At 38.6% G+C, this 27,489-nt stretch overlaps 1 protein-coding gene across 1 annotated transcript in view; it reads right to left on the reverse strand.

Annotated features, from left to right (window-relative positions):
• Positions 1 to 27,489, reverse strand: part of rsrc1 (arginine/serine-rich coiled-coil 1) — a 134,622-nt gene that overhangs the window by 58,742 nt on the left and 48,391 nt on the right. Inside the window, exon 5 of the mRNA XM_011482566.4 lies at positions 11,675 to 11,711. Coding sequence (XP_011480868.2) covers positions 11,675 to 11,711 — 37 coding nt within the window. The remainder of the gene's footprint in view (positions 1 to 11,674; positions 11,712 to 27,489) is intronic.

A 27,489-nucleotide genomic window follows, 5' to 3' on the forward strand; every position in this document is an offset into this window, starting at 1 on the left:
GAAAAAGGCCTATAGCAGTCACATTGGTGCTACAGTCGACGTGCCACAAGCTTCCTGCTCTGCTCCATACTGATGCATCCACTTGCAGACAAATAGATGCATGTACGTTTTTGTTTTCCTCGTCCGAGCTGGATAGCTCCAAAATTGCTCACCATTTTTGTTGCAATAGTAATGTTGGTAATGGGCTTGTGAGGGTCTGTAAGCTATCTAGAGAGGGTTTAAACAAAGGAATGATGGGAAATCAGGGAAGGCTTACATTAAGGGGGAACAGTCCCGCGCACAAATCAGAAGTAAAATTCTGATAAACTCCTGCCGCTCTGCAGAAACTATGTCCTAAAAGAAAGCGTAGGTTTTTTTATTTTTGGCTAAAAACTGCATAATCATAATTAAAATACCACTGGGAACACTTTTAAAATAGATCAAAAGAAGATCAAAGAGGGACTTCAAAAATAAAAATGATTGATCACTATCCAATTAATCTCAACTTAAACTCAACTTTAAATTGATTTCAATTCATCAAATCTATTAATATATTTTCCTTTTAAGTAATTAGTGTATTTTTAGACAAAAGCTGCTTTCACTTAAGTTTTAACAAAAATAAATAAAAATAGTACTTCTGCTGGATAAATCTTTGTTCAGTTAAAATCAGTTATGTGAAAGTTGCTTTTTTATTTCCAAATAAAGGTGATTTTTTTTTAGGAGTCAAATTGTGAATATGTGAATCCAAATCAATTCAGTTATTTGGCAGTGAAACTGAGCCCTAGTCAGTATTGGCATGATCTTGTAATGTTGGCATCCATATTTTTGTAATTTGTTTTGAGATAGACAACTAAGCAACCCACTCACCTCTGTATGTTTTTATTTGTGTATGTGTGTGATTTGAGCTAAATTTTTCTGCCTGAACCAGACAGGAAGTAATTCCTTAGGGATGACCTTCTCATTCACATTACCACACAGCTGTCTGAGAGATCATAAAGCCCAATCAGACAGCCACCACACTTCCACACCTTTATCTTTGTAATCTCACACTAAAACAGCTGTGTCCCTTAGGCTAAAATATATTTCACCCATGATAATCTTTAACTGGAGCCATTAAAATGACTGTACGTGCAAAATGTCCTCAGAGTACCAAGGGACAACTTCAGCGAGCTACTAGAATCGTCATCTGTAAAAACTAAAAAAAACTGCTGTTGGGGAAGGCAGCATCTCTGACACACCAGGGAGAATCAATGAGGAAGAGATGAAGAGAAATTTAGAGACAAAGAACAAGAGAGGGAGAAGTAAAAGGGAAGAGAGAAAACAAAAGCTGCTGTAACAAGTCTTTGGAGAGTTGGATAAGAGGGCACAGAGAGCACATTTTAAAAAGATCACAGCCAAAGACTCAACATATTCCCCTTTCTTTTGTGCCTCCGTGCACATGTGTGTGCGCTCATCAGAAACATTTAGCAGGCGTGACTGGGAGAGGGCCGTGTGCTTTGACAGCTGTATTGGGAGGCATGGCCCCTTTTCCTGACATGCCTTCAAAAGGCCCTTGCTGTAATTCTAATATCATTGCTATTAGATTTGAGGGTCTTAATTGTCAAGAAAGAATGATGGCTACGACAGGACATGGAGCTATAAAAGCTGAGTACGCTGCAGATTGCTCTTGGAGGTTTTTTTTTTTTTTACCAGCTCCTGTGGCAAAGCGGCCCTTGTTACCATGCAGCAGCAGAGTCTGCGTGTAAGATTAGAGAGAAATTAAATGCTAATGGGGATGGGATTTGAATCTGCTGCCTGGGAGCATCATTTAGACGACGAGGCCGGGGCGTAGCTGACAGGCAGCGCTTCTTCCCTCCTCCGCCTCTTCCTACTCGCCTGGCTCTTCCCCTCGCTATTCCATTTCTTGACTGCCTACATCACTCGCAGGAAAAATCGGATTTATCAAACTGTAAACTTGTCACTTTGTAAAAATGTCACTTTTCGATGGCGGCAGGGGAAATATAATGACCCCCTTTAATGTAGTTATGTCAGTGCCGCATCCTAGATGGAACACACGCCGGGGTACAACACCGACAGTGACTGAGGCATACTTAATGCAACATAGGTGCAACTGCGTGTGTGTGCATGACAGCAGCAGGTGACAGCAGATCACACCCACATCGAAAGGTAGAGCTCCACATACTAAACTACCAACTGATAATATTCCACAGAAGAGGAGGATCATTCTCATAAAGATGCACAGACACATTTATCTCCCTACCCTTCTCCAGAACCAGTTTATTAAGAACATGTATTTATTTACAGCGAGAAGTGCTTGGCGGGATTCAAACCCACTTTTATGGTCTTGAGGTTATCCCAACGACCAATTCCAATGACTCTGAAATCATCCGTGTTCTGATCAGTCACTTCAAGCAGGACTGCTTCATATGTGTTATAAGCAATCAGCTTAGTTACAGTTTATTACAACGCCCACTCTGTAATTAAATTAGCATTTGTTTACATTCACCTTGAGGCGAATGCAAATCTGTGTAATTTGAAGCCGTGGATATGCACAGAAGAATTGTCCTGGGTTAGATGTGCTGCCGAACGGTATGCCAGTATAGTCCCAAAACATTTTACCTGCCTGATGAGATCCTTAAGCAACTTAATGTCAACCATAAAAGATGACTCTGGGAAAAGCAGGTTTAGCAAAAAAAAAAAAAGGTTGATTTGTACTTAGCGGAGCTGCTAGAAAAAAACGGTTTCTTGACCACATTACTGATATTATAGGCTTACTCCTATCAAATTAACAACACAAGTATGTGAAGTACTTAAAAGTCATTTAATAAATATGAAGCTATTCACATAATTCCCCAAAACTCACAGAACATAGGATGTTTTTTCTTTCAAAACCATTTTCTTTTTCTCTTTGTAATTGACACGCGTGCACCACCTCTTTTTTGTGTTGTTCGTTAGCAAACAATTAAAAGGCATTAATTGTGCTCCCTAGAGACAGATTTATGACCCCCTACTGAGGGAGAGGGAAGAGCCCGCCGCAAAGAAAGGGGGCTTTGCTCAGTCGGTGTGTGAACAAACACGGGCAAACATCAGACACCAGGAAAAATGGATTTGCTTGCATTTCTTGTGTGAAGAGAAGTAAAGACAAAAAAATAAAACTGACAGGAAACAATAAATGATTAACGGACTTCTTCTGTTTGATGAAGATATGTTACAAAGCAATTCCTAGAGTAAACAGGCTCTGCTAATTCTCTCGCAGCGCTAGTAAAATGATGACAGAAACTAATGGTTTTCAGTAGTTCTGTGTCTCCGATAAACCCTGATGTGTGCAAGAAAAACAGAGTCAATTCCTTCAAGTCATTCCTTCAGCAGGAGAATGAAAGTGAGACCAAATTACAGGATTGCTCCTCAGGTGTTAATGGAAAAAGTTACATTTAAAGTTACCTTGTTTTTTTTTCTTTTTGGAGCTATTTATCATTTGGAGTGTGTCTTATATAGTGTGTCTAATTCCTTTGTCTTGATCTTATTTTTTTGGATTCTAAATTGTGTTATTTAAGTGAAACTGCTTTTCTTTGTGTTTTAATTTTTCTTCAATATATTGAAATAATTCATTTTCATTTATACAAATGCAATGCAAAATAATTAAATTGATAAAATATTAACATTTTCTAAGTCACAAAGGTTAATTTAGAGTTTTCCATGTTGCTACTTGTGTTAGAGGTCAACTATTCGAGGGATACTACTGAATTACTCCAATTGTTTATTTAGAGATAACTAAATTGTAAAAAAATATATATATGCGACCAATTAACATTTTCTCAGCTGCTATTAATTCTAAGAAAACTAGGGAAATAAGGAGAAGGAGTTTCTTATTATTTATAGCAATGTTGGTACAAAACTGTGGATTTTACGCTGTTTTTTTTCCTGGCATCCTAAATAAATGTAGCCTCAGCAATTCTGAAATAAAAATTTAAAATTCAACCATTTAGAACATGTAAAACTCCTTTAATTTTAATTCCTTTTTTTTTTTTTACTTCTCTAAATACTGAGAGAGTAGTCATTTAGACCGCTACTTTATGTAAAATTTTAAAAAGAAAATTAATAAACTGAAGCATCTGCAACCCCTTTACCCATTTTTAGGGATTTTAACAGAAAAACCTTTTTTTGCTGCTTTGCCTTTTAAAGTAAAATACTTTAGAAATCTAGAAAACTGGAAGGCAAAGGTTGCTACCACAACCTGAAAATAAAAAACAATTCCATTAGAGATGTACTTTAAATAGATCAGACTCACCAGTAGCGGGTGCCCACAGCAGCTTAAATTAGGGTAACGCTTGCTGTAGACATGTCAGGAAGTTGTGCTGAGCATGCTCATGGTGAACCCCTTCGCCTACCTTATCACAGTGATGAAAGACATGCTGGGACATGCTTTGCAAAGATAAGTGGCCGCTGTCTGTCCCATTAGTCAAAAATAAACATGTCTCATTAGAAAAATAAACACCTCTCACTCTGCTTGGTAAAGACAATACAAGTCTGCACATAACGAGCATGCAGGAAGTTTCATCTACTTGAAGTCACGTTTTGCGTGATGGAAGCTTGGTCAACCAACTGATGGTCAAAGCGTGCACAATCGAGCAAAATGGACCGTCGTCAGAATGTAGACAGGTAGCGACAACACTATCAAAATAACTCATCTTCTTCTTTGGGAATGGAAGATGAGAAAGAAAAAAAAGAAAGAAACAATGAAAAACATGTCAACAGTTATATTTAATGCACTCCAGTACTGATGTTTGCAAACTGGTTAAGATAATTATCACCATTGCAAAAGCTCCAAAGACTCCTAAAAAAGCTTAACAATGTAAAAGACTGCTGACCTAAAAGAAAGACGAAGAAGAAGAAGAATGCCAAGATGAGAAGATAAGAGAAATCTAAATTGAAAAAGAACGATTAAAAAAAATGCAAATATTCCTATTACTGACTGTTCACAGGATGGAGTTAAACAAAACAAAATATCAGTCATGCTCAAAGGTTTTCATTCTAAAACTTTAATTTTTATAACTTAGATGTGCGGTAGTGATAAGAAATACAGCTAAAAGCTGAAAAAAGTGCAAAAGCATAACTTTTTGCTTTAGAAAAACACTAACTTTAAAAAATATAAATAGTTCCCTATAAATTACTTGATTTTCCATGTTCAAATCAGCAATAGAAAAAAACAATTTGTCCAATCTCTTCTAATTGTTTAACTTTTAATAACTGAGTGAGCTCATTTTCAACAGTAAACCGTAAATACTACAATTTTTCAAATGTTGTTATTTTTACTTTTTCTTTTAAATTTTTGATTTATATTGCAACAGTTTTATATATTTTCGGCCATTCTGTCATGTTAGTAATCATACAATACCTCTTTTTAGGATATTTTACTGAGTCTTTGTGTTTATATGATGCATCTTTTTATGCTCTTATTGCGGATTTAGGCCAACGGACAACCCCAAATCTGTATTTTTTTGCATTAGCTCCTGTATTTATTTATTTTTAGACACCCTTTACATAACAGACAATTAAAGCTGAAGGATTTACCAGGAAACTAGTTGAATACAGAAGAACAAAGATGAAGTTTCAGCATTGGAGGGTCTGTGAGATTCCTCTACTCGGATCCCTATTTCCAACTGAAAAAGACGGGAATGTGAAGATCAACACACAGTAAAATGTAGGTCTGAGTGAACTCGCACAGCATTTCAAATGCCTTCAAAGAAACCACTACGAAGAAGGTAAAAAAGTTATTTGTGACATCATCTGTCCATCTACCATTAACATTAATCCTAATAGTGCCACTGTAACCATCATTTTCTGTCAATAAGCAGCTTCAATATACACGCAAATAAACAGCAGCCGCCCGAACTAACTCTCTTTATCGTGCAGCCGATATGCTCAATATTCATCTCATTATATTTTTAAAGTCTTCATCTGTTTCCATTTTCTTTCATTTGTTGAATTCCACTCAGGCTTCCTCTGCATCTCCTCTTTTTGCTCGGTGCCTCTCCCTCACCCAACTAAACAACACTGAGATATATCCCATACCCAAAAGAGGACGGGAGGAAAACAGAGCCCCTAGAAAATGCAATATTTCTGTTTTTAATATCGAGGTCTATAAGATCAGGGCAGAGATGGGTTCCATGGCAATATGTTTATTTAGATATTTTTTAAGAAGGAGAAGAAGAAAAAAAGTCTGCCTATCAGCGTATGTATTTTTGGGGCCTGAGCCACTGTATCCCCAGCTCATCTTATATGAAAAATAATGTTTTGTATGGCTATGCTTTTATATATAATAGCAATATGCGATCAGGGCTCTTTTACAATGTGCCATACTTCAGGCTAAGGCTAACAGCATTTTATGACCCGCCAGCAGTTCATCTTCATGTCTCAGGCAGGCAGGAGCACTGCATAATAATGTCGTTTCCTGCCCCCAAATGCTATTTCACAGGCCGGGGCTCATTTCTCAAACTTCACCACTTTTACAATTTCCTAAACTTTTATTCCCGTCATTATTACCAACAAGATTTCATTACGTATTTAGAATGTAAACAAGTCTGAGTAATGACACTCCCCCGTCTCCCTGGAATCATTCCGGCTGATGGCTCTGCTACTATCTCAGGCGTGTGCCCGTTTTGTGCAAACACAACAGTGGTAGCGCACGCTGACACACGCACATGCATATGAACTCAGAAAGCTGCATGCACTTCTGCTTTGCTGTGCGCACTCATAAAGTGCCCCGGACCAGATGCACCTCAAAGGCAGTCATTTAGTGTGCCACGTGTACGTGTGTGCATGCATGTATGTGTTGCTGATAAAGGGGGAGGTGGAGGGGGCAAAAGGGGTGGGAGAGAAAGAGAGAGTTTTATACTCAACCCACATAAATCATGTAGAAGAAAAATGAGCAAATGTGCAGGCTAACTCATCTTCTCCCCATCCGGAGAAAATGAAATTCACTGGAATACCTATCAAAACTGCAATCATCCAGAGATAATATCTTCTTTGGTCTATCTGCACTTTCCGATTTAATTTCCTCCATGCCCTTGACATCCAGCGATACCATTAAGATGAAGCACATACAGTAAGGGAGTAGTTCTCACATTTTGATATATGAGATCTCCACGATTAATGTAATATCATTATTTGAAAATTAATGCAATATTTCTTTTGTTTGGGTAGCTTGATTTTTGGGAAACATTCAAGGATCCGGCCACATGGACACGGACATCGAGAGAAGGGGGGCATAAAAATTAGATGAGTGAGATGTGTGAGACAAGAGGGTTAAAATAGGGGGTATTTTGTATATTGTAACACCCCCCCCCCAAACCTCCCATATACACAGACATCTTGTTGCGTGCTGAAATGACATTCAATTATATCTGGGCCTTCCCAAAGTCAGAGGTCACCCAAATTACTCCATCATTTAGCAGCGCTGTCAAGATGAGAGAGACTGAGCCCCCCCTCCCAACACATACAGACCCCACCCCCACCTCCCAACACATCCCTTTTTCTTGCTTTTACGTCTTTCAAACAGCCGCCACATCAAATATCATGAAATCATTAGTGTAATAAGCATGCAAATCTGTTTGTAGACTACCAAACTTCCCCAACCCCCCAACCATGACTACTTCCTTTATATATGTATCGAGTTTTCCATTTAATACGTTTTATTTTTTTTACGTTTTATCTGATAAAATTCGGAGGCAAAGACAAAAATAATAAATTAAAAAAAGCTGAAAAATGTGTTTGATAAGACAGCAAAACACAAAGAATCTGACACCAGGTACATATGTGTCTGAACACTCCCACATGAAGTTTTCAAGAAGGCACATAATGACCATATTAAGTGACGCCCAGTTGCCCTGTTGATGTGTGTATGTGCCGCAACAGCTACAGCTGTTAGTCTCTGTCTGTCAGTAGGCCAAGCCGGCTATTCGCCTGAGTAAACTCTTCAACTCACCATGGGACACTCAGACATCAGCCATCCCTGAAGTAACATGTGTGAAGAGCAGTCTGGTGACATATTGGAAATAGCAGACTGATGTTACGAAGCTAAAATAAATAAACGATTTGCTCAGCTCATGTCCAAGTAGTGCTTTCTGGTCAATTTTCTATACTTCTTAAGCCATTATTACAGGATGCATATTCAAACACTTCTTATACACAAACACTGTCTTTTTAGGTAAAAGTCACGATTCAATATCTAATTTAGAGCTCATGTTCTTTCCACGATGAAATCATATCTGCAATTTGACCTCTCCGGCAGTCACAAACTTAACTTAACCTCATTTTAAGACTGTCTTGTAACTGGCCCCCATGTCCTGTCTTCTCCCTAGAGGCTAATGGCAAAACTTTTCTGTCCCAGTTCCTTTGTTGTTCCTTTGTTTCATTTTCGTTTACTTTGGACCATGCGTGCCTGATAGAAATATGAGTATAGACGCTGATTGACCCAACAGTTGGGATTGAGCTGATTCCTCATGTATTGATCGAGCTGTATCGCTTTTCTTTTGCTCTAGAAAGCTGGTCACCTCTCCCAACACTAGACATACCACTGGTACTATTTGGTTTATGTTTTTAAGTATGTATGTATGTATGTCTGTATGGTGTGTGTGTGTGTGTGTGTGTGTGTGTGTGTGTGTGTGTGTGTGTGTGTGTGTGTGTGTGTGTGTGTGTGTGTGTGTGTGTGTGTAAAAATAGAGAAAAAAGCAGAGCAGTGGGAGTAATTAACTTCAGTCTTTCCCTCTACATTGCCACTGAACATCTTCCGTATACGTGCCGAGAGTGGGAAACAAAACACAAAGAACAACAAATGTCAGACTAAAAAGATCTTAACTGCTTTCCAAGTTACTTTGCTAGCCATTCAAGCAAATGATGTAACAGCAAAGGGTTACACATCTTCATCAAGACAAATAAATAAAAAACAAGCACCAGAATATATGTGAACAAAAAATAAATTCTCTCCCATAACAAGAACTTTTTTTTTAAATAATGGAATGAAAATGAAAATCACTCTTTGACGCTGACCAGGTTCAAGGCAATTGGCTGACAGGATAATGTGGTTTTTAGCCAGTGACACCATGGCAAAGCGTCAACGTGCTTGATGCACCAATCTTAACGGCAGTAGATCAACAGAGAGTCATAAACGCCTGTTTAGAAATCTACAGAGTGAGGTACTGAGAGAGAAACGGCATTTCCAACATCCTGCAACTCCGACTCAGAGGGAGATGAGCTCCATTATTTACAGCTCTCTGTCCCGAATCCTAATCAGAGACTTGCACTCCCTAGGCAGCTGCATACTGTGTTGCAATCTCACTATAAACACAGCCATAAATTTAAACACTCAGTATTCAAAGATTCAAATTCCCTGAAAGATGTGTACAAAAACTGTGCAGGCAAATACACATTTGTTTGTGTATGTGTCTCTAAGTAAGTAATACTTAAATTCAGAGTCCTTTCATTTCAGAACTGAGGACAAAACTAAGTCTGATAATTACCCTAAATTAGCAAATGGCAGAAATGTTTAATTTTTTTTTCTTCTTGAAACAGGAACTTTTATTAACGCTATGTAAATGTTAAATACCTTGTTGAACTGTGAAAAGGGAAGCAGGTTGTTTCTTTTGATTTATACATCTGCATGGAACAAGAAGTTCTTCCTAAAATCATCAGATTATGTTGGACTTTTGTAAACACTGTCTCTTTATTAGGACTACAACAAAACGATTGATTGGATTAGTCACAATTTGCACCATTTTTTATTTAGGATCACACATTAACCAGAATAGGAAGGTAAACTTGCTTCCTTGAAAGTCTGGTTAATTGGTTAGTTTTCAAAGGTCCTCTTTAGGGACAAGTGCAATGTTTTTTAAATTCATTATTACTATAAATCTAAAATAAAAAAATGTCAGTGAATAATGTGGTATGTTTTCACTGGTGTTTGTTTACACATTTGTTAGCGAAATTGCATAAAAACCCCAGAAATTGTGCTGAACCCACTCATTTTTTGCTGCCTCCATTGAACATGGTATATCCCCAACCAAATGCATTGTTCTTCCAAGCTTTTTAAGTTGCCCTTAAGAAAACAAGTACGTTGAAGACATGTCTTTACTCGTGGTTTTGCTTATACATACAGCATATAAAATAAAGCACTTGTAGATATCTGTCTAAAGTGTGTAATGATCCAGAGTCACTTTGGTCTCATTTAAAATAGCTTTCCTGAAAAGCCATAAGAGGTGGACTCATCTCAGCATGACATACAGGCTCTCACAATGTTTACCTGCCCATAAACATATTGATTAATGCTGTTTATGCACTAACCGACTCTTGAATAATTCAAACAATATTTCTAGGAGTGCATCAATCAAACCCATAGCCCTACCTTCAGACAGCTCAAAATGCAAAGTATGCCATCACTGTTTTCATATTAGAAATAGTTATATATTTAATTTCTCTTTTTTGCCACATCATTAGATTGCTCCAAGGAAGTTGGGTCTGAAAAGCATAATAGTTCCATTACAAACAGAAAAAATTTAACTGACAAAGTAATTTGCCATTGTCATTTCTATATACCGGTATATTTTTTATATTTCTTTAGCCAACTATAAAATGGGAAAACATATTTTCTCTGTGGGGCTGAGTGAAGGGCTAAAACAATAATACTGGGATCCAATGAAGTAACTCTTAAATATGTCTCCCCAATGAAGACTTGTTTATCTGCTTCATAAAAGCAAAATGGACTCATCAGAGAAGCCTCTCGAGTCTGTCTAACTCAAATGAAATATATACATCGTTTGACTCAAAGGATCCATTCTGCAAATGTACTTCCATGTGTTTAAATCACATTTTCACTTCATGAGATCTGCAAAAGCTAAGCGCTCTGGTGAACAGTCTGAATTTTGGGATCAGTCATTATATCCAGGGTCATTTGCGTTACGTGTATCAGGATGGGGGTCATTTTGGTAGGGTGGTGGTAGCTGCAGTTTAGTATGCATGGAGGCAAGGGATGGAGGGCTTATGACATCCATAGAGATCCAGGACCCTCACTGACCCCTGTCTATAATTTATCCCATGGAATATGGCGCACATCAAACGATGTTTTTTTTTCCCAACCAAAAAGAGGTGAGGAAACCTTTTTACTTTGTTGCATGGCATCTTGACCCCATATTAAAGAAAGGAGCACGAGAAACCAAAGAAACGCTGATCATTAAATTTTCAGAGCCGTCCCAGGAGAGCTTTTCCTGCAGGTCCTGGCTTCAGGGATAGGACAAGAATTTGGTAAAGTCCATGCTGAGAGAGTGATAGAGGAAAAGACACACTGGGGGTCCAAGTCTGAGTTTAAAACAAATTCCTTTTCTTTCATATAAGAATATCGAAACAGATTTAAACACACATATATGCGCAAAGACGAGAAACACACCAACACTCCGACATATCAGTTCAAACGAGGGTATGTGTGTGCTACGGGCAGAGTTGAGGATAACTGAATGGTTAGGTAAAAGCTCAACTAAAGCTCAAGGTGGGGGCACACTATCCTTAATCTGTCCCATTTTTCCCGACTGTTTCTCTTTGGCTGAAAGCTGCAGGTCTTCACACCCAAATGCACAGCTTTCATTTGGAATGCAGATAAGAGGGAGTGTGTGTGTGTGTGTGTGTGTGCGTGTGTAGCAGAATTTACCAGATGTTCTAATCCAACCATGAGGCTGCCGGTGTCCCTGAAAGACAAAAACATTTGCTCACTGTAAATTACCAAATTAAAGAAGACCAAGAAATAAAAGCCTTTTAAACACATACACAGACCACACTCAGTTTGTTTTGTATTTTTTGCTTCATTTCTTAAATAATGTTCACAATAAAACTAAAAACCAGAAATAATTCAATTTAAATTACCACAAAAGGACCGTGGTAATTTTATTTTATTTGTTTACATTATAGTGTTGGACATTGGGCTAAATGTAATATTGCTATCATGTGTTTCAGTAAAACGTGGTATCCATAACCTAAAACAAAGTTCACACAACAAAAAGAATATAAAAGGGGGGATCTTTAACTCATATTAAGGTTTTTCTTGCCTATATTTAAAAAAGAAAAAACACACATATTGAGATCAGCTGGTATAATCTCAGTGATTGCTATAACCAAAATATTAACTGTAATTAGTCCAAGAGATCTTGTGGATATCAAAGAGTTTGGGTTTATCAAAACAAAAAAATGATTTTTTTTTTTCCAACTAATAACCTGTTAGACAGAAACACAGTTTGCATTTCCATGCTTTTACATCAAAACCAGACAGAGGTTAACTAAGGCTGTCGCCACACTGCTGGCAGTCACAATAATAATTTCCAACTACAAAGAAAGAACTGGGAGCTTATTATCTATGAATTAATAAAAAATGCATGTTATGATTATCAGGGTGACAACAGCAGAGCGGCGAGCCGAGGAAGTGGAGGAGGAGTGGGCAGCAGTCTGTTAAAAAACAGAGGAAAAAAAAGGAGCAAATTGGCAGTAAATAATAGATGCAATTTTGGCACATCTCAAATTTGCAGCAGTGAAAAATCAAAAGATCAAGGGAAACACAAACAGCCTGGGTCTCCGATCCCAGCACCCCCTCGACCAACTCTGGCCTCCATTACTGACAACTCCACCCGGGCAGTGGCGTTTTACAGTGTGATGTGTGTGCGTGTGCACGCGGGTGTGCATACTAAGAGGGAAGAAGGTTTATCGACAGGCTTCAGTTGCTAATGCAGCTGGCAGAATTACAGTGTAAATCTACACCATCTCTAAAATTACATACTGTTTAATCTGTCGTGCTTTCCAACTCCCTCTTTCTCTATTCTTGTACGCATCCGTTCACCTATCCATCCATCAGGCCGTGTCCCATATGCAGTCTTCCCACAAACTTCTCTTATGTACTCGTTCCATCAAGCAATGGTATGAAGAAAAAAAGTAATACCTGACCACAATAGTTATATGAAAAAAATATGTTGAAACGAGAGTAAAAAAGGACAAAGAAAGCTTGCTGGTTTGTTTATTCTGTGCTCTGTCACTGAGCTGCATGCAGACAAGGCAACCACTTAAGGCAAACTTCATCTAGCTGTAATTACATTACATTCTGACAAACACCCCGCCACATTCATTACACATGATGGGCGCCCGGCAACCAGACAGCAAGACATTTGTTACCGTGGTGACAGTGTGTGTAATCCACTAATGAAGCGCAATTAGTGAGAAACAATCTAACACAAGGGAGATGCAGTGCTCAATCCCTCCTCCACTCATTTCCTTCCCCTTCTCTCCTCTTCGTTTTATACCCGCATCGTTTTTCCTCTCCTTCATTCTTCTGACTGAACCTTTATTAAGCTCTTCACATGTATTTAATCTCCTGCTCTTTCATCTGTTGTACTGACTTCATCAAGGGCAAGCTGTCCGGCACTGTCCACACCAGGCCCGAAGGGATCGCTCCGTCCATTAGACAAGCACAGCTCACACACACACTTGCACACAACCACACACATCACTTTACATCCTCATCTTTTTTTTTCCCCTCATAACATCATATAATCTGCTCAGGTCTTCAGGGAGTAAGTTTTCCTTATCTCCCTTGTCTGTCTTCCCTCCCTCTGTACACTGTGCCTTCAACACAGAAGCAGCATCGATTTCTGAATTACGCCACAATTTTAAATAATTAATATACTTGCCATGGTTGATGTTTTGCATTAGGCCAATATTAGGTTATCAATCAAAATCCACTTGGTTTAATGTAATAATATTGAAAATGTGTCAGTGTCTGTTCATCCAATTTGTAGTGGATGCAGGCCAGATAGTAATGGCGGTGTAACACAAGGCCTCAGAGACACTATGGCCTGCTTACAACAACCATTATAGCGCAGGCACACAGCAGGAGGATGAAGCAGAGCAATGGAAAGAGAGAAATGAAGAGCAGACAAGACATGGATGACACAGCACTCTGATTTATGTCAAACTGGGACAGGTTTGGCATGTTGACGAACCATTACAGTCAAAAGATATATATTTTTATTGGACCACTATCATGAAACTGAAGACAAAAATATGTTAGTTTTGAGTAAATTTAGCACATTTTTGGTCTTTGTTTCACATTCGTGCCAAAGTCTTTGATAATATTTCCATCTTAGGCTAGAAGACTGGTTCTTCTTCAGTTTGACCTCAATTGCCGTAGACAAAATTACCCAAGTGATTTCTTTAAAAAGTTTTTTTAATCTAAGCTGGTTGTTAAAAGCTTTAGTTTTTACTTACATTAAAACATTCTGTTTTTGAACTTTACAGAAATTATAAAGAGATCAACCAACAAATGATCCACTGAAGGCCACTAACGTCACTAATGTCATCACAGCATCAGTCTGTGCATTCCGCGTTTCACAAAAGACAGCATAAACTGCGATAAATGGTTATCTTAAATGTTTGCACACATGCTTAAACAATCTTATGGAAGCTAGAAGTATTTAACTAATCAAAAAGAGCCCTCTACACATCTGACCAATCAGCGAGACCCCTTAACGTTAATGACCAATTGAATGGAGCCATTTTATGTTTGATGCCTACCTCCAATGCAGACAAGGGTAATATGGAGTATATAACTAAAGTCGTTATCTTTACTTAAACAACTCTGTTGCAGTAAAATGGAAATGATGTATTAGTTGTTGTTTTGCTATTTGTTCATTTATCGCACATCAAATTGTCATCTCAATATTGCTCACGATTATCGCACATCGCAGTTGTTCCTCATATAATGCAGCCCTAATCCACACAGATGGGCTTCTCCAAATAATGCGTAAAAAACTAAGTTTAAGGTGCATCTAGGCCAAGTAAAGGACATTGTCTCTCCAGTGTGTCTGGGGTTTTCCATTGGAGCCTCTTATTTGGTTAGATGGGCCAGCATTTTTGCAAATGACTAACCCCCTTGACTGGCCCTTTGTAGTTTTGGAAGCAACGGAGCAACACAAAGTTCACATTACTGCAGACGTTATGCCAATCTCTCAATCAAACCAATACGCATTTAGTAAACAGTTACGGAACTATGACAAAGAGGAACCCTGGTGTGGTCAAATAACCATTGGAAATGAGCCTGAGTTATTGTTGGCTTTGTGAACCAAGCTCCTCTGCTTATACAGGACCCAATGACCCACCCAACAGCATCTATGCATCCTATACTCCTAAATGACCCTCAAAAAGAAATGGCTGGGAACATGTTCTGATGTATTTTTGAGTTCAACAAGTGTGCAGCCGATCCTTAAATGATATTCACAAAGCTGTAGCATACAACTCACATTCATTACTAGGCACTGGATTTTGTTACTTGAAAAGAATCTATCTGATCAGAACCGGATTACAAAAACTATGCGAAACTATAAAATGAATGAACTCGGTAGGGGTGGGATTATATAAGGTCGCTTCTCCCCACTCCTTTTCAAGCAATAAATCAAGCTCTACTTGACTATAGTTAATGATCACAGTTTTTAATTAAGCATTTGTGATTTTAATGTCTTTTTTGTTTTATTTTCTGTTTTTTTAATCTATGCATTTTATAATTTCTGTATTGACTTTGATAAATCTGCGTAAATTACTTATTTCTTTGACTACAATGCTTGAAATAAATAAATAAAAAAAAATCAAATCAAATCAAAGTGTCAATCATCTATGAAACTTAAAAACTTAAACCATAAATATTTTTTGTTAAACACTTTATATGTCTTACATATAGAATGTTTATTAAAATGTTCACGTTCCAACCATCTGTACAAATTCTTGTTGTCCAAAGCAAAAAAGGGCCATTTACATAATAGATTGACAGAGCTAAGAATATACAAAGTTTAGCAGAGAAGTCCAAGTGGGAAATGACTGAAATGAGCTTCAAAGCCTGAACGTCTAATAGAGCAAACTACAGATGTTGAGTTTTCAAACATTCTCAAAGGGCACGATTAATCATAATTGGTTTGCATGTCAAGGACCTTAAGGCAGAGAATTTGCTTGATTAACTTTAGGATTTGATCTCATGTTTCATGCCTACCCCTCTCTTCCCTTTGAAAGAGCTCTGAGCCAGGAAGACAGAGAGCCTGACAAAGACTGGTGAGTGAGCAAGGCAGGCCAGAGACAGAGAGTAATGTACTGTTGTTCCAGGAAACAGTAATTAGTTATCCGTGGTCAATTACGTAAAACTGAACAAACAAGTGTGAGTGTTAAAGTAAGCCCTGGCAAGATCAATACCAACCAATTTAACAAGGTTGCTGGATCCATCAAACTGACTACACACACAGTTTCATCCCAGTTTCTTTTTCCTTTCTGAACCTTCCTTATCTTCTCCAACATTTTTCAGCCAATCCTGGCTATTCGCCTCACAGAGCCACATTGCAATGCCGCTCACCAAAGTTTGTTCTGTGTCTTGTTCTCTAATGAAGATTTTTAAGTTGTTGCTTCAGTCTCCCTCATCCCTTTTAGTGCATCCCTCCTCACCTGTCATTTTGCACTCTACCAATCACGAGCTTGTCTGTCCGTCCCCCCTCTGTTCACAACCCCTTACCCTCGCAAATGCCCCCTCCCCATTCTTGCTAGCAGACAATTAATTATAGAAACCAGCACCAGATGAGTTGTCAAGTTTCTAATAATCACATTAAGTCTTCGCCCTCTCATTTTTGTTACTCACTTTAGCTGAACCACCTCAACCCACAGCCCCTGACACAGTGGAGATGAATAACTTTAGTCAGTCAATAGAGGCGACAGAGGGACTTAAAATGCAGAGGTAGTCATTTGATTTCCAGCTAACAGAGCTGCCCATTAGACCGGCTCTCATCAGCCATGCATTACCTCTCAGACCTGCTGTCCTGAAAGTGAAAGCTTTAACCCTTTCCCTGTCCACTACTCGCCAATTTTACCGTGCAATAGCAGGCTTTAGTGGCTTTCTGTCCTCTGGATATGGTCTCATACAAGTAACTGCAATAAACAAACCATCCTGTTGCAGCAAGGCAATTTACTGGGCTGTAAAAGTAGTTATTCATAAATCAAAAGTACATTACAACTTCATATGTGTAGTACTATCCGAAAATGTTTTTTTGCAAACCGTTTCAGGTATAAGTACTTATAACAAAAGACGGGGAAAAAATGTTACCGTCCGCATTTCCAACTCACATTTGCCCTTAACGAAATCTTTCAGAGTTGAAAGAAGCCAGAAAACGGCAGCAAAGGACGGACATGACACTGCAACGATGTGAAAAAGACATCATTTATCGGTTTGTGTGCAAGCCTGTGTTAGTGTGTGTGCTCATTTGCCCCAATTGCATGCCTTGTCAACTGTGTCATTGAGTATTCATATTTTCTTTGAATGTAATAGAATGGCAGCTATATTATTAAAAAGTCAACTTGCTTTGGACATACACGCACACACCACTCTAATACAGTACACAAAGCACTAATGCACAACCCACATCAGTGACATCTGCCTGTTTAACTGTTAGAAGGCGAAAGCTTGATTTCTGAGAAAAGACACACACACACACACACACACACACCCACACACACACACACATAATAATACAGGGAGCGCAGCTTTCCCCCCAGGCCTGATTGCCATCTCCATAGCCCGTTTTAATACGGCTGCCAATTGAAATTGAAATTGTATTCTTGTATGTGCTATCAGAGCCACCTCTCAGCGTTTTATACAGCTAAGGAGGTTGAGGGGAGACACAAACACATGCACACTCAGACTGACAGGAAGGGATAATACAGGGGTAAGTCAGGGGCTGTCACTCTTGCATGCAAAACACATAAGAGGGGAACAAAACGCAGACTTATCATTCCATGCCCCATTCTATGTAATTCCACACACAAGCGTGCATGCGCACACACACACACACACACACACACACACACACACACAAGGATGCCTACATTTAGGAAAGCCCCTCTTTTTGATAGAGGGGGCGCAACTTTGGCTTAATCCCAAAAAGGTAGAAGGGAAAGGCAGTCCATTAAAAAAGGGACCAACAAATTGTGAATGTCATGTTTCTCCTGGAAAGGGTGACATGCGGCCAACAACACAAAAAAAAGTTGGGGGGAGCAGAAATAAAAGTGAAAGAAGCATTTATGCTTGGTCCTTCTGCTCACTAAAAATGGACTCACACACACACCTGTTCATATGAGGCCCGTATCTGGCTGCTGAACATCAGTGACACCCTAACAAAATTCCCTGAAGTTGTTCTTTAAATTCAACTGTTACTGGAAATAATAATTTTTATCAAATCCCCTCGAGAAGCGCTGACTGAAATATTTAAATATGCCACCAAATCTAACATGATATGACAGAAAGCTATGGTAATTATGGAAAAATAAGCTAAACTTTAAGGTGGGCAAATTGCTTCAAAACTTGGTTTGTGCCTAAAACTTAAAACAAAAAAACGTCTTCATCAAGATTATCGTAATATTTATTCAGACATTCAGATAGGAGTAAAAGTCAAATTCAAGTTGTTTCACAATTTGGCCCTATCCATATATAATGCAGTTGGTTTCTTCCTCTTTGATATTTAAACTTTTTCTAAAGAACTGTTTAAAAAGCTAAACAAAGACACACACGCATTTGTTTTCTTTTTTTTTTTCCCAGTTCATGTTTTTCATCATTTCCTGTGCAAAACTGCCTTTCACTGTAAAGCTCAAACAGATGGATGAAATTATCAGTAAGTTTAAACACTGATTGTATTAACATAAAGCATGAGTTAACATGTTAATTAATTGTGGAACAATTTTTTTTTTAACAAAGTCAAAAAGTCACCCCGTTGAGTCCCATAATATTCATTTAAGAAAACCTAGCATAAGCACAGACACTCACAGCTGTGTTCTAATTATACACACCAGCTCACTGCTGATGTTAACAGGATGCAAGGGCCAAGTTTTAAAGAAATCTGACTTAATTTCAGTGTGAAACACGGAGTGAGAGCAGGACAAAGGCAGAGAGAGAAAAGCTAAAGGGAGACACGGGGAGCAATCAATTTCCCAACGGCTCCCTTCAATAGCCAGCGATCTTTTTCATACTCCCCAATTGTGAGCTCTCCTAATCAGAGAAATACCTCTCCATAATTGAAACTGAGACAATGACACTCCCCTACATTTCTGTCGGCTTCAGAACTATGCAGATTGCAGTAGTGGCACACAAAGAATGAAGCCCCGCGCTATAAGGCAGAAGGGACGCTTGTGTTAAAATCACATGTGGAAATCTTTTGGCTCTGTTCGCGGCCCCAGAAAAACTGATGGGGAACAATGGCAGCCCGGCACAGCATCTGTCATGGCACAATATAAAAAGATGATCTTGGCACCAAATGGACACGCACACAAAAAAAGAAAGCGAATGCAGGAGAGAGGAAGGCGGCTGAATGGAGGGGAGGGGAAGAGGAGGGCCAGGCGATTGGGTAATTCATTTGCAAATCAGGCCCTGGTGCTCAGGTCTATTTCAAGCTGCCAGTGGGTGCCAGGAGTTAACAAGGTAATCAGTTTCAATCCTGCCCTTCAATTGTACATCACACTCTCATCCAGAGAATACGCGGCCTTTCTATGCGAGCAGAGGAGGGAAATATCAATCTGGCTCTTTGCTGGCATGACTCACAACACACACACACCTAAATATATTTCCTTAAGATCTTGACTATACACAGGTATAAAGAGTTTAAATGACTTATTAGGATTACAGTTTTGACATTTGAAATTTTAGGCAAGAGGTGAACATTTTTATTTGTTTTAGCTTATTAAAACGTTGCCATTTCTGATTAATCGTTTATTGTTAAACACTTGAAAGCCGCTGATATTGTGCTTTAGCTTTTAAACTGAGTCTTATAATAAAATCCATTATGTTTAAAACCATTAGTCTCTCTGCAAACATTTCAAAATTAAAAAGGCTGGCTAAATATTCTACTTAGATTTTCTTCCCTTCCTCTCATCATCAGCACATTGCAAAATGAGATGGAAGCAGCAGGTACAACAGTGCTGTGAATCTAAAAGTGGTCCATGCAAAGTGGTAGAAAGAAAGCAGAGCCAAACCTGTTCTAATCCTCTCTTCCTCTCTGCATCCGTCTCTTTAGCCTGTGTCAGCTGTAACCGGCTGGCCTGAGAGGCAGTTAGCCCCCGTTAGTCCCTCATCTGCATAATCAATATGACAACCTTATTTTTCTGATGCAAACAGGATTTTACTGTTGAGCTTTATTTGTTGATGTGTGTGTGAGTGTGTGTTGAGTGCCCAGTCTGCTCGTGGCCAGCCTCAGTCATGGCCCTCTTTAACCTTAATTAGATTAGATGCGATTATCCCGGCTCTACCTTACAAGTGTACAGGCGGGATAAACTGGCCACAAAGGCCAGCCTGTCAAACGCACCAGGCTGTGGGCTGCAGGTTATCAAGGTCCAGGGAGACACACTGCGCACATTGTTATTCATATCAATGACACACAGTTTGCTTCTGTGCCTTTCTCACTTCTTTCCTTCCCGCGGTATCAAACTGGCATAATCACTGACCAGCGCAAGTCAGTTTTTTTTTCTCCTCTCTTTTTTGTGTCCATCCATCAGAAAACAAAACAAAAAGGCCCCAAGCACTGTGCAGCCTGGCCTTGAGGGAGAAACATTAGGAGTGTGCACTTCTGTGTATGTGACCTGCCTTTTTGGCTGATCTCTTAAGAAAAAGACAAAAAGAAAAAAAAAAGGTTGCAGCAAATGTAAAAAGAAAATCCCGCTTTTTCTTTCTTTGGAAAAATGACAAACATTGCAAGTTTGATATGCATAACATACAGCTCACCTATAAGTAACAGTTCTACTATGAACACAGACATCAAATGTAATAATTGTATCTTTTTTGTTTTGTTGTTTCCAAAACCCAACAACTGAATGTTAAAACCAAAAGTTACTCAAACATAAATGTTCTAAAAAAACAAGTGTTTTACTGGCAAAGGCAAACCTATTTTAAATGACACCATGTGGAGCATTCGTACACTGCTAATTATTTATATTAGAAATTCTAACATCTTGTTTGATCACATATAAGCATTTTTCAAACCCAAACTCAGTATAAAGCAATTTTGCCTCTGAGCCAAAAATGCCTATGCCATAACAGTGCCTCTACAAGCATAAATAATATCTGTTTGAAAAGTTAACAAGATACATTTCTGCTGTTTTATTTTCTTAAAAAGTCCACTATTTCTCCCAAAAACAAATTTTCTGTGATTTTTTTTTTCTTCAATAAGAGTTGGGGTCGTTCAATATGCTTCAGTATGTAGTAGAAAAGTTCATTTTTTCTCTCTGTTGATTAGATACTGTTGCCATCACAATATTTCCAGCCATTTGTGCAAAGATCCAGTGTATTAGGAACTGGAAATTAAATAAAACAGAGATGCAGGACTACATTATAAATGATGAGATAAAAAAAAAACAGATGATGAATCCACAAAAAATGCAGATGAAGAAAGAAATGTACTGATTTTGTTTAAAAAGAAACCCTTCTGCATAAACTTAGTGAAAGCTTTGAGAAAACAACGCATTACTACTGGATCCCTATATTTTGGATTTTTATAATTTTATTTTACATAACATAAATGGTCAACAGAGACTCTGAAACCTAATTTGCTGGTTACCTAACACTAAGTGAACTACTGGTTTGAACTTAGTGTGTGATATGAAAAGTGAGACGAAACATAAAATACCAAACTGTAAATCTATTCACTTACATTTATAAGCATTTTTATCATCTGCTTTTCTTTATATAGGACTTCTGCTCATAAAAATAACACCATTCTCTTAAACATGATATCAACAAACTTCTGTGCTCAAACACTTCTATGAAACTTTTAAAAAGTAAAAAAAAAAAGAGAAAAACTTAAATGTTTTCTTTTGCCCGTGTAGAGGTATAGCTTTAGAAAGTAAAACATGAAAGTAGAAAACAGGTTTCTGGCAAATAAAACTTTTTTTGAACAAATGTCTAAATCTGTCACGTAATCCAAGTATGTGACGCCTTACATTTATCTTGCTTGTTTCTTGGATATAAAGTTACTTCTCTAGAGAAATGGAGGGATTTTTCTAAAGTCTGTTGAAATATTTTGCAATGGAAAAATCTTTTCAATAATAACATTCTAACAGCAATTCAAACAAGCTTAATATCCAGTGACTTCAGCATTAATGATTTATTCGTGTACTGACTTGCTGTTTACAATTATTAATGAAGAAAATAGTCTGCATTTTTAGCAAGTATTTGAATATTTTAAGATTGTTCTGCTGACCTTTTTTTAAGCAAACATTCTAAATGCGTTGAGTAAAATGATGATTATCTTTTTCTATAAAGACCAACCATGAAGACAGCTACTACAGTATACTGTCGGAAGGTACCTTTATAGCAAATAAATTACAAAACATGAAAATGGCCAAAGAAATTGTGCAACATACTGAAATTGTTACTTTAGAGAACTACAATTATACCAAAGGACAAAGCAGAAAGGAGGCAAATATTATAACTGTAGTTGAGCCACTATGTGTGCCAACTATTCCAGTGACACAAATTAGCAGTCCCTCTGGTCAAACAGTAATTTGAGAAACCACTAAATGCATCATAACTCTCTTGGCTTTGCCTCATTCCGAGGATAGAGAAAACTCAACGAACGTTTGTCGATTTCAAAGCTCCACTGAGGATGATTGTTATTTGCACTTCCCAGGCAATGTTTACTTCTACAAGTGAGTCATGGCTCCTCACTCCAGTTTACCCAGTTTGAGAGAGGTATTCTTGTAATGATTGCCACGGGACGGGGGGGAATTTGGAGAGCTTTATTTCTATTTCTGAGCAGCATGGGTCAAATTCATGACAAAAGGGTTTATTTGTTTTTTGGTGAACAGAAAACTCTTGTTTCTGTTCAGTGCAAAATTTAGTTCTGTTTTTTAAATAAAATCAAAAAATGTCTGTCTGTGATTCTGAGTCTGTGGATTCTCAGTCCAAGTTGTTCCTATACAAACTTTAGTCAACACTTTCCTGTGCATCTGGAGCAGATTAAGACAAATGGGGGTCTGGGAAACTAACCATTGTTTCTCTTAGGGATTTTCATTAAAATCTCCTCTTTAAAATTCTTTTCTTTACCTTCTGCTTTCTCAAAACCAAAGTTGTTTGGATTTTTTTTAAGATAGAGAGAAGAAAACATCCAACGCTCAAAGCACATTTCATCAGCAATCACATTCGTTTCACTCTTTTTAAACCTGAGTATGCCTGTCATGTTTGCTGCTCATAACCTGGTGCACAAAATCCTGTCTGCAACCTCCTCTGATCCATAAATTAGAGCAGCCAGCCACTTCAGCAGCCACCGCAATCGCCTTCAACAGTGTCTGCAAAGACAGGACTGTAAAAAAGAGGAGAGGAGAAAGGGGAGAAAAAGAGCAGAGGAGAAATAAAAGAGAGGAACGGGGTAATTGGATTGGGGGATCTTTTATTTGGCCGGGTCTGGTCTCTGTCATCACGCTCCAGGGCTGGCGTCTCTCAGTGCCTCCAGCAGGTCTCAAACACATCACCACACAGACACTCACGCCGCCAAATAGACACGCACTGCTCCAAATGAGCAACTGCACTGACTCGCTGGCCACTTCAGGGGAGAGATTCTCCTGTTCACGGCTACAGCCTGCAGGGTGTTTTGACTCTCTTGTGTGTGAGTGTTTGCATATTCTCCTAACAACTCTAAATGGTTAAACAGATTACAGAGCGCAGTAAGTGGATTGTCACAGCTTTCTGTCACTCACTCAGAGTGTATCCCCTGTGATTCTAAGTGACCAGCTTTTCCTCACACTTCAAAAATAACAAACGAGGTTCTTTTATGATATCCAGCTACTTAACGCTTTTCTTATTAGCTAGAAATGTAACCAGAGAAAGCGTAAGATTGCACACCCAATACATTCATTTTGCTTCTAGTAGTTTAGTTGCTAAAAAGGCGCTATTGCGGGCTCTTATAGTAATCTCCTTTTAGACCAACAATAGGGATGGTCAAGACAGTTGTTTGTTAATCTCTGCAAATTGTAGCAAAACGTTTTAGTTTCAAAAAGGGATCGTTAAGTCCTCAATTCATTCAGGACTCCACAACAAATGCTTTCAAATCTGACTGTTAGGATATCATTTTTAGTCAACTTTTAAAGGCTAAAATCAAGATGAAATACATCATGTGACAGCAACACCATCCCATTGAACTGATTCAATAACTTTAAATTCATTTCCTGTTGTTTTGGTTCTCAAAAAAAATTTTAAAAGAAAAAAATTCTGTAACGGATTTGAATTAAGACGTTTACATAGAACATGAACTTTGAAGCTAGCTTGCCTATATCTGCAAAATATATATTTTTTAACATGCATCTCTTGAAGAGCGGAATTTAATTTATTTCTCAAATTCCTGTCAGAGTTCATTTCTGAGAGACGGAAAAACAAAATAACAGAATGACTGCATACAGCCACAGGCTGACAAACACTGCAGCTGCACCCCTGTCAAGGCATGCATGTGTTTCACTTGTCTACTGAGAGTTGAGCGCAAGTGTGAGTGTGTGCAATGTCCACTGTTTGTGCGCAGGCATCACTCTAGTTACTACCATCCGAATTCTCATCTGCACTAAAACACAAACACACACATCCTTCTCTGGTTCAGTCTCACCCACGTCTCTTCTTGCTCCTGGCCACAAGGCTCCCCTCTTGATGCGCACACAAATAAAAAACACACTTACAGCTCATTGATTTAAGTCAATATGAGCGTATCCTAACCTTCCAAGGACGGTGTTTGAAGTCTCTCTTACCTCCCCAGACCCACTCCCAGAGCCAGACACAGCCTTAAGTCCTGCTGCAGCACACACAACACAGCAGCCAGTGGTCCCATCCACACCACCCATACACATACTCCCAAAAGGCAAAGATGCCGCCGCCGGCAGGGGCTACACAGAAGATGCATCAACTCACATAAAAACACACTTGCTTTCTCTGTGTATTATCAAAACTAATGAGCTGATAGATGTTCAACAGGGACAAAGATGCAGACAATCATTTCCTCTGAGTGAGGCAAAGCAAGAGAAAATGAAAAGACCCAAGTGCAAATGTGTGTGTGTTTGTGTGCCGGGCTTTGTTTTATTTTTTTTCTGCCTCACAGCATCTGAGCTTGCAGAGGTTAAAACGAAGCAATGGAGCAAAGCTAACCACGCTGAGGCCTGCAGGTCCTCCTGCATCGAGGCTGGCCTCTCTTTAGCTTATCAGTGTAGACAGACGATAATGAGAAGAGTTTCCCACAGTTTGTAAGGAACAAAACGGCAATGAAGAGGTTTCTAAACATGTCAGGAAAAGAAATTATGAACCAAAATATTATACAAATTTCATAAACTGCTAATCCACTCTACCAAGGAAACTATTTGTCCATATTGAAAAGTGCTGGTTTAGCATACCTCCAAACCAGCACTTTATACTTGTGAACCCCTGTTATAATTGCAGTCTAATTGCAGTACACTTATTCCGTTACTTATTGGATTAAAATGGAATTAAACAGTCCAAGTAGAAGGAAAAGCACAGGCAATCTTTAAGAAAGCAGTTTCCCTCTCATAAGTTTAGCTTTTCTAACACAACTCTTAATAAAAAGTCCTTAGAACTATTAAAGACCTACTCCTATCATCTTTTCAGCTATTTTAAAAACATTCCCAGCGTTTTTTAATTATAAATATGCGGGGGTTTTTAGCCAAAATCAACAAAAAACAACCCTGTGTTGATTGCTAGGTCATAGTTTCTGCAGTGCAACAGTAGTTCATTACAAATTTTGCTCTAAGTTGTGGGCGGAACCCCCGCCTTTCTCCTCCATCGTGTTGAGAGCTCAAAGCAGGATGCTAGTGACCCGCCCAGCGCATTTTCTACATCACAGATAAGACCTATTGAAAACAGCATGTTTGTGATGGCTCCTGATTCAAACGATTTAGATGGAGAAATACTCAGACGTGTAATTTTGAAGTTATTCTTTCTACGTCTCCATCGTCAAAAAAATGCCACAAGAACATGTTGAAAACACGGAAACACTACTTGTATCAGAATGCGTCTTTAAAACTACTGAAGAAATATTCTTTATCCAGCATTACTTCTGTTTTATATATGCAATTATAACAGAACATTAGAACTATCAAAAAGTTGCTAATATTTCTAGCATTACTGTGGTTGAGAAGCAATATTTTGTATAGAAATTCATATTTTGTTGAAAATATTGTTGGGGGAAAACCTATATTCCTTTTCTTTATTTTTAAAAGACTTGTTTTTTTCAATATACATATAAAATTAAACTGTTATTGTAGGCAAAAACCATCTACTGACCTTTCTCACAAGTCAGACACAATCCCTATACGCAACCACAGAATCACACAATCACCCACTTACCCTTTGCCACCAGTCAAAGGCAACAAGATCTCTTAACAACAGCTCGTCTTTTTCAATAAATTTTGCATGAAAACATGCCGCTGGAGCACCAACTTGCCTGCTGTCACACTAGAGGAGTCTTAAATGTTTAATGACAACAACACCAAACACATGTGCGCACACTCAGAGTCAGTGTCAGGGTGCCGCTCTGAGGGGCCCCGCTTTCATCCTGACAGACACTATAAAGCTCCTGAGCCTTTTTTCCAACCCGCCCTGCCATCAGCATCACACCGCTGCACTCACCTCCCATCACTCAGCAAAGAATTCTAGATGCAAATGAGGTTGGAGTGTTATAGTATGTATGCGAGAGTGTGGTAAAATGGTGAAGATCAGGGACTCATATAGACCCTGCCCCCATCCCTATTAAGAAAAAAAAGAAGAATGACAAGGACTCTGGCAAAAGAAGGTATCCTGTCAAAAAGGAGACATAAAGTTTAAAAAAAGATTTAGGGTTTAACATATTCCTGAGACATCTCCGTGTTTCGACATTTTTGACATTGTTACAGAGGCAGAACTTTTCTGCCTCTATAACAAAAGCAACCGTATACGTTTTCAACTATAATAAAGCCGCAAGCGGCGTTGTATGGCCCGCAGACGCAACCCGACTTCCACGCCCAACTCTACGCACCACCGCCCTCACCGCCCTCACCGCCCACTTTTGATGAAGGCTAGTCAGAACTGCATATGCTAATTATGCTAACTATGCTAGCTATGCTAATGTGGCTAAAAGTGCTAGCATAGAGATCGGCATCATCAACTGACTCAGAAAAACACATTCCTCCATTGGTGAGAGCTATATGCCATAAGTTGATAAAAAAAACCCACTTTTTCCAAAATGGCGGCTTTTTTGTTTATTTTATCTCCATAGCAACCATTTTATGTTATGTTCCCCTTGAGAAGACGAACAGATTGACGTCAGTTTCGGACAAATCGGTAAAAGTAAACTTTTTGTCGTCCTTAGCAACAGTGGTTTTATGCTAACCACGCCCACATTCCTTATATGTCCAGAACCAGTGTTTTTCAATGTATTCTGTTTCAGGCAT

This window comes from Oryzias latipes, chromosome 13 (genome assembly GCF_053564925.1).
Source record: "Oryzias latipes strain Hd-rR chromosome 13, Olatipes_Hd-rR_3.1".
In the NCBI taxonomy this organism is placed as follows: Eukaryota; Metazoa; Chordata; class Actinopteri; order Beloniformes; family Adrianichthyidae; genus Oryzias; species Oryzias latipes.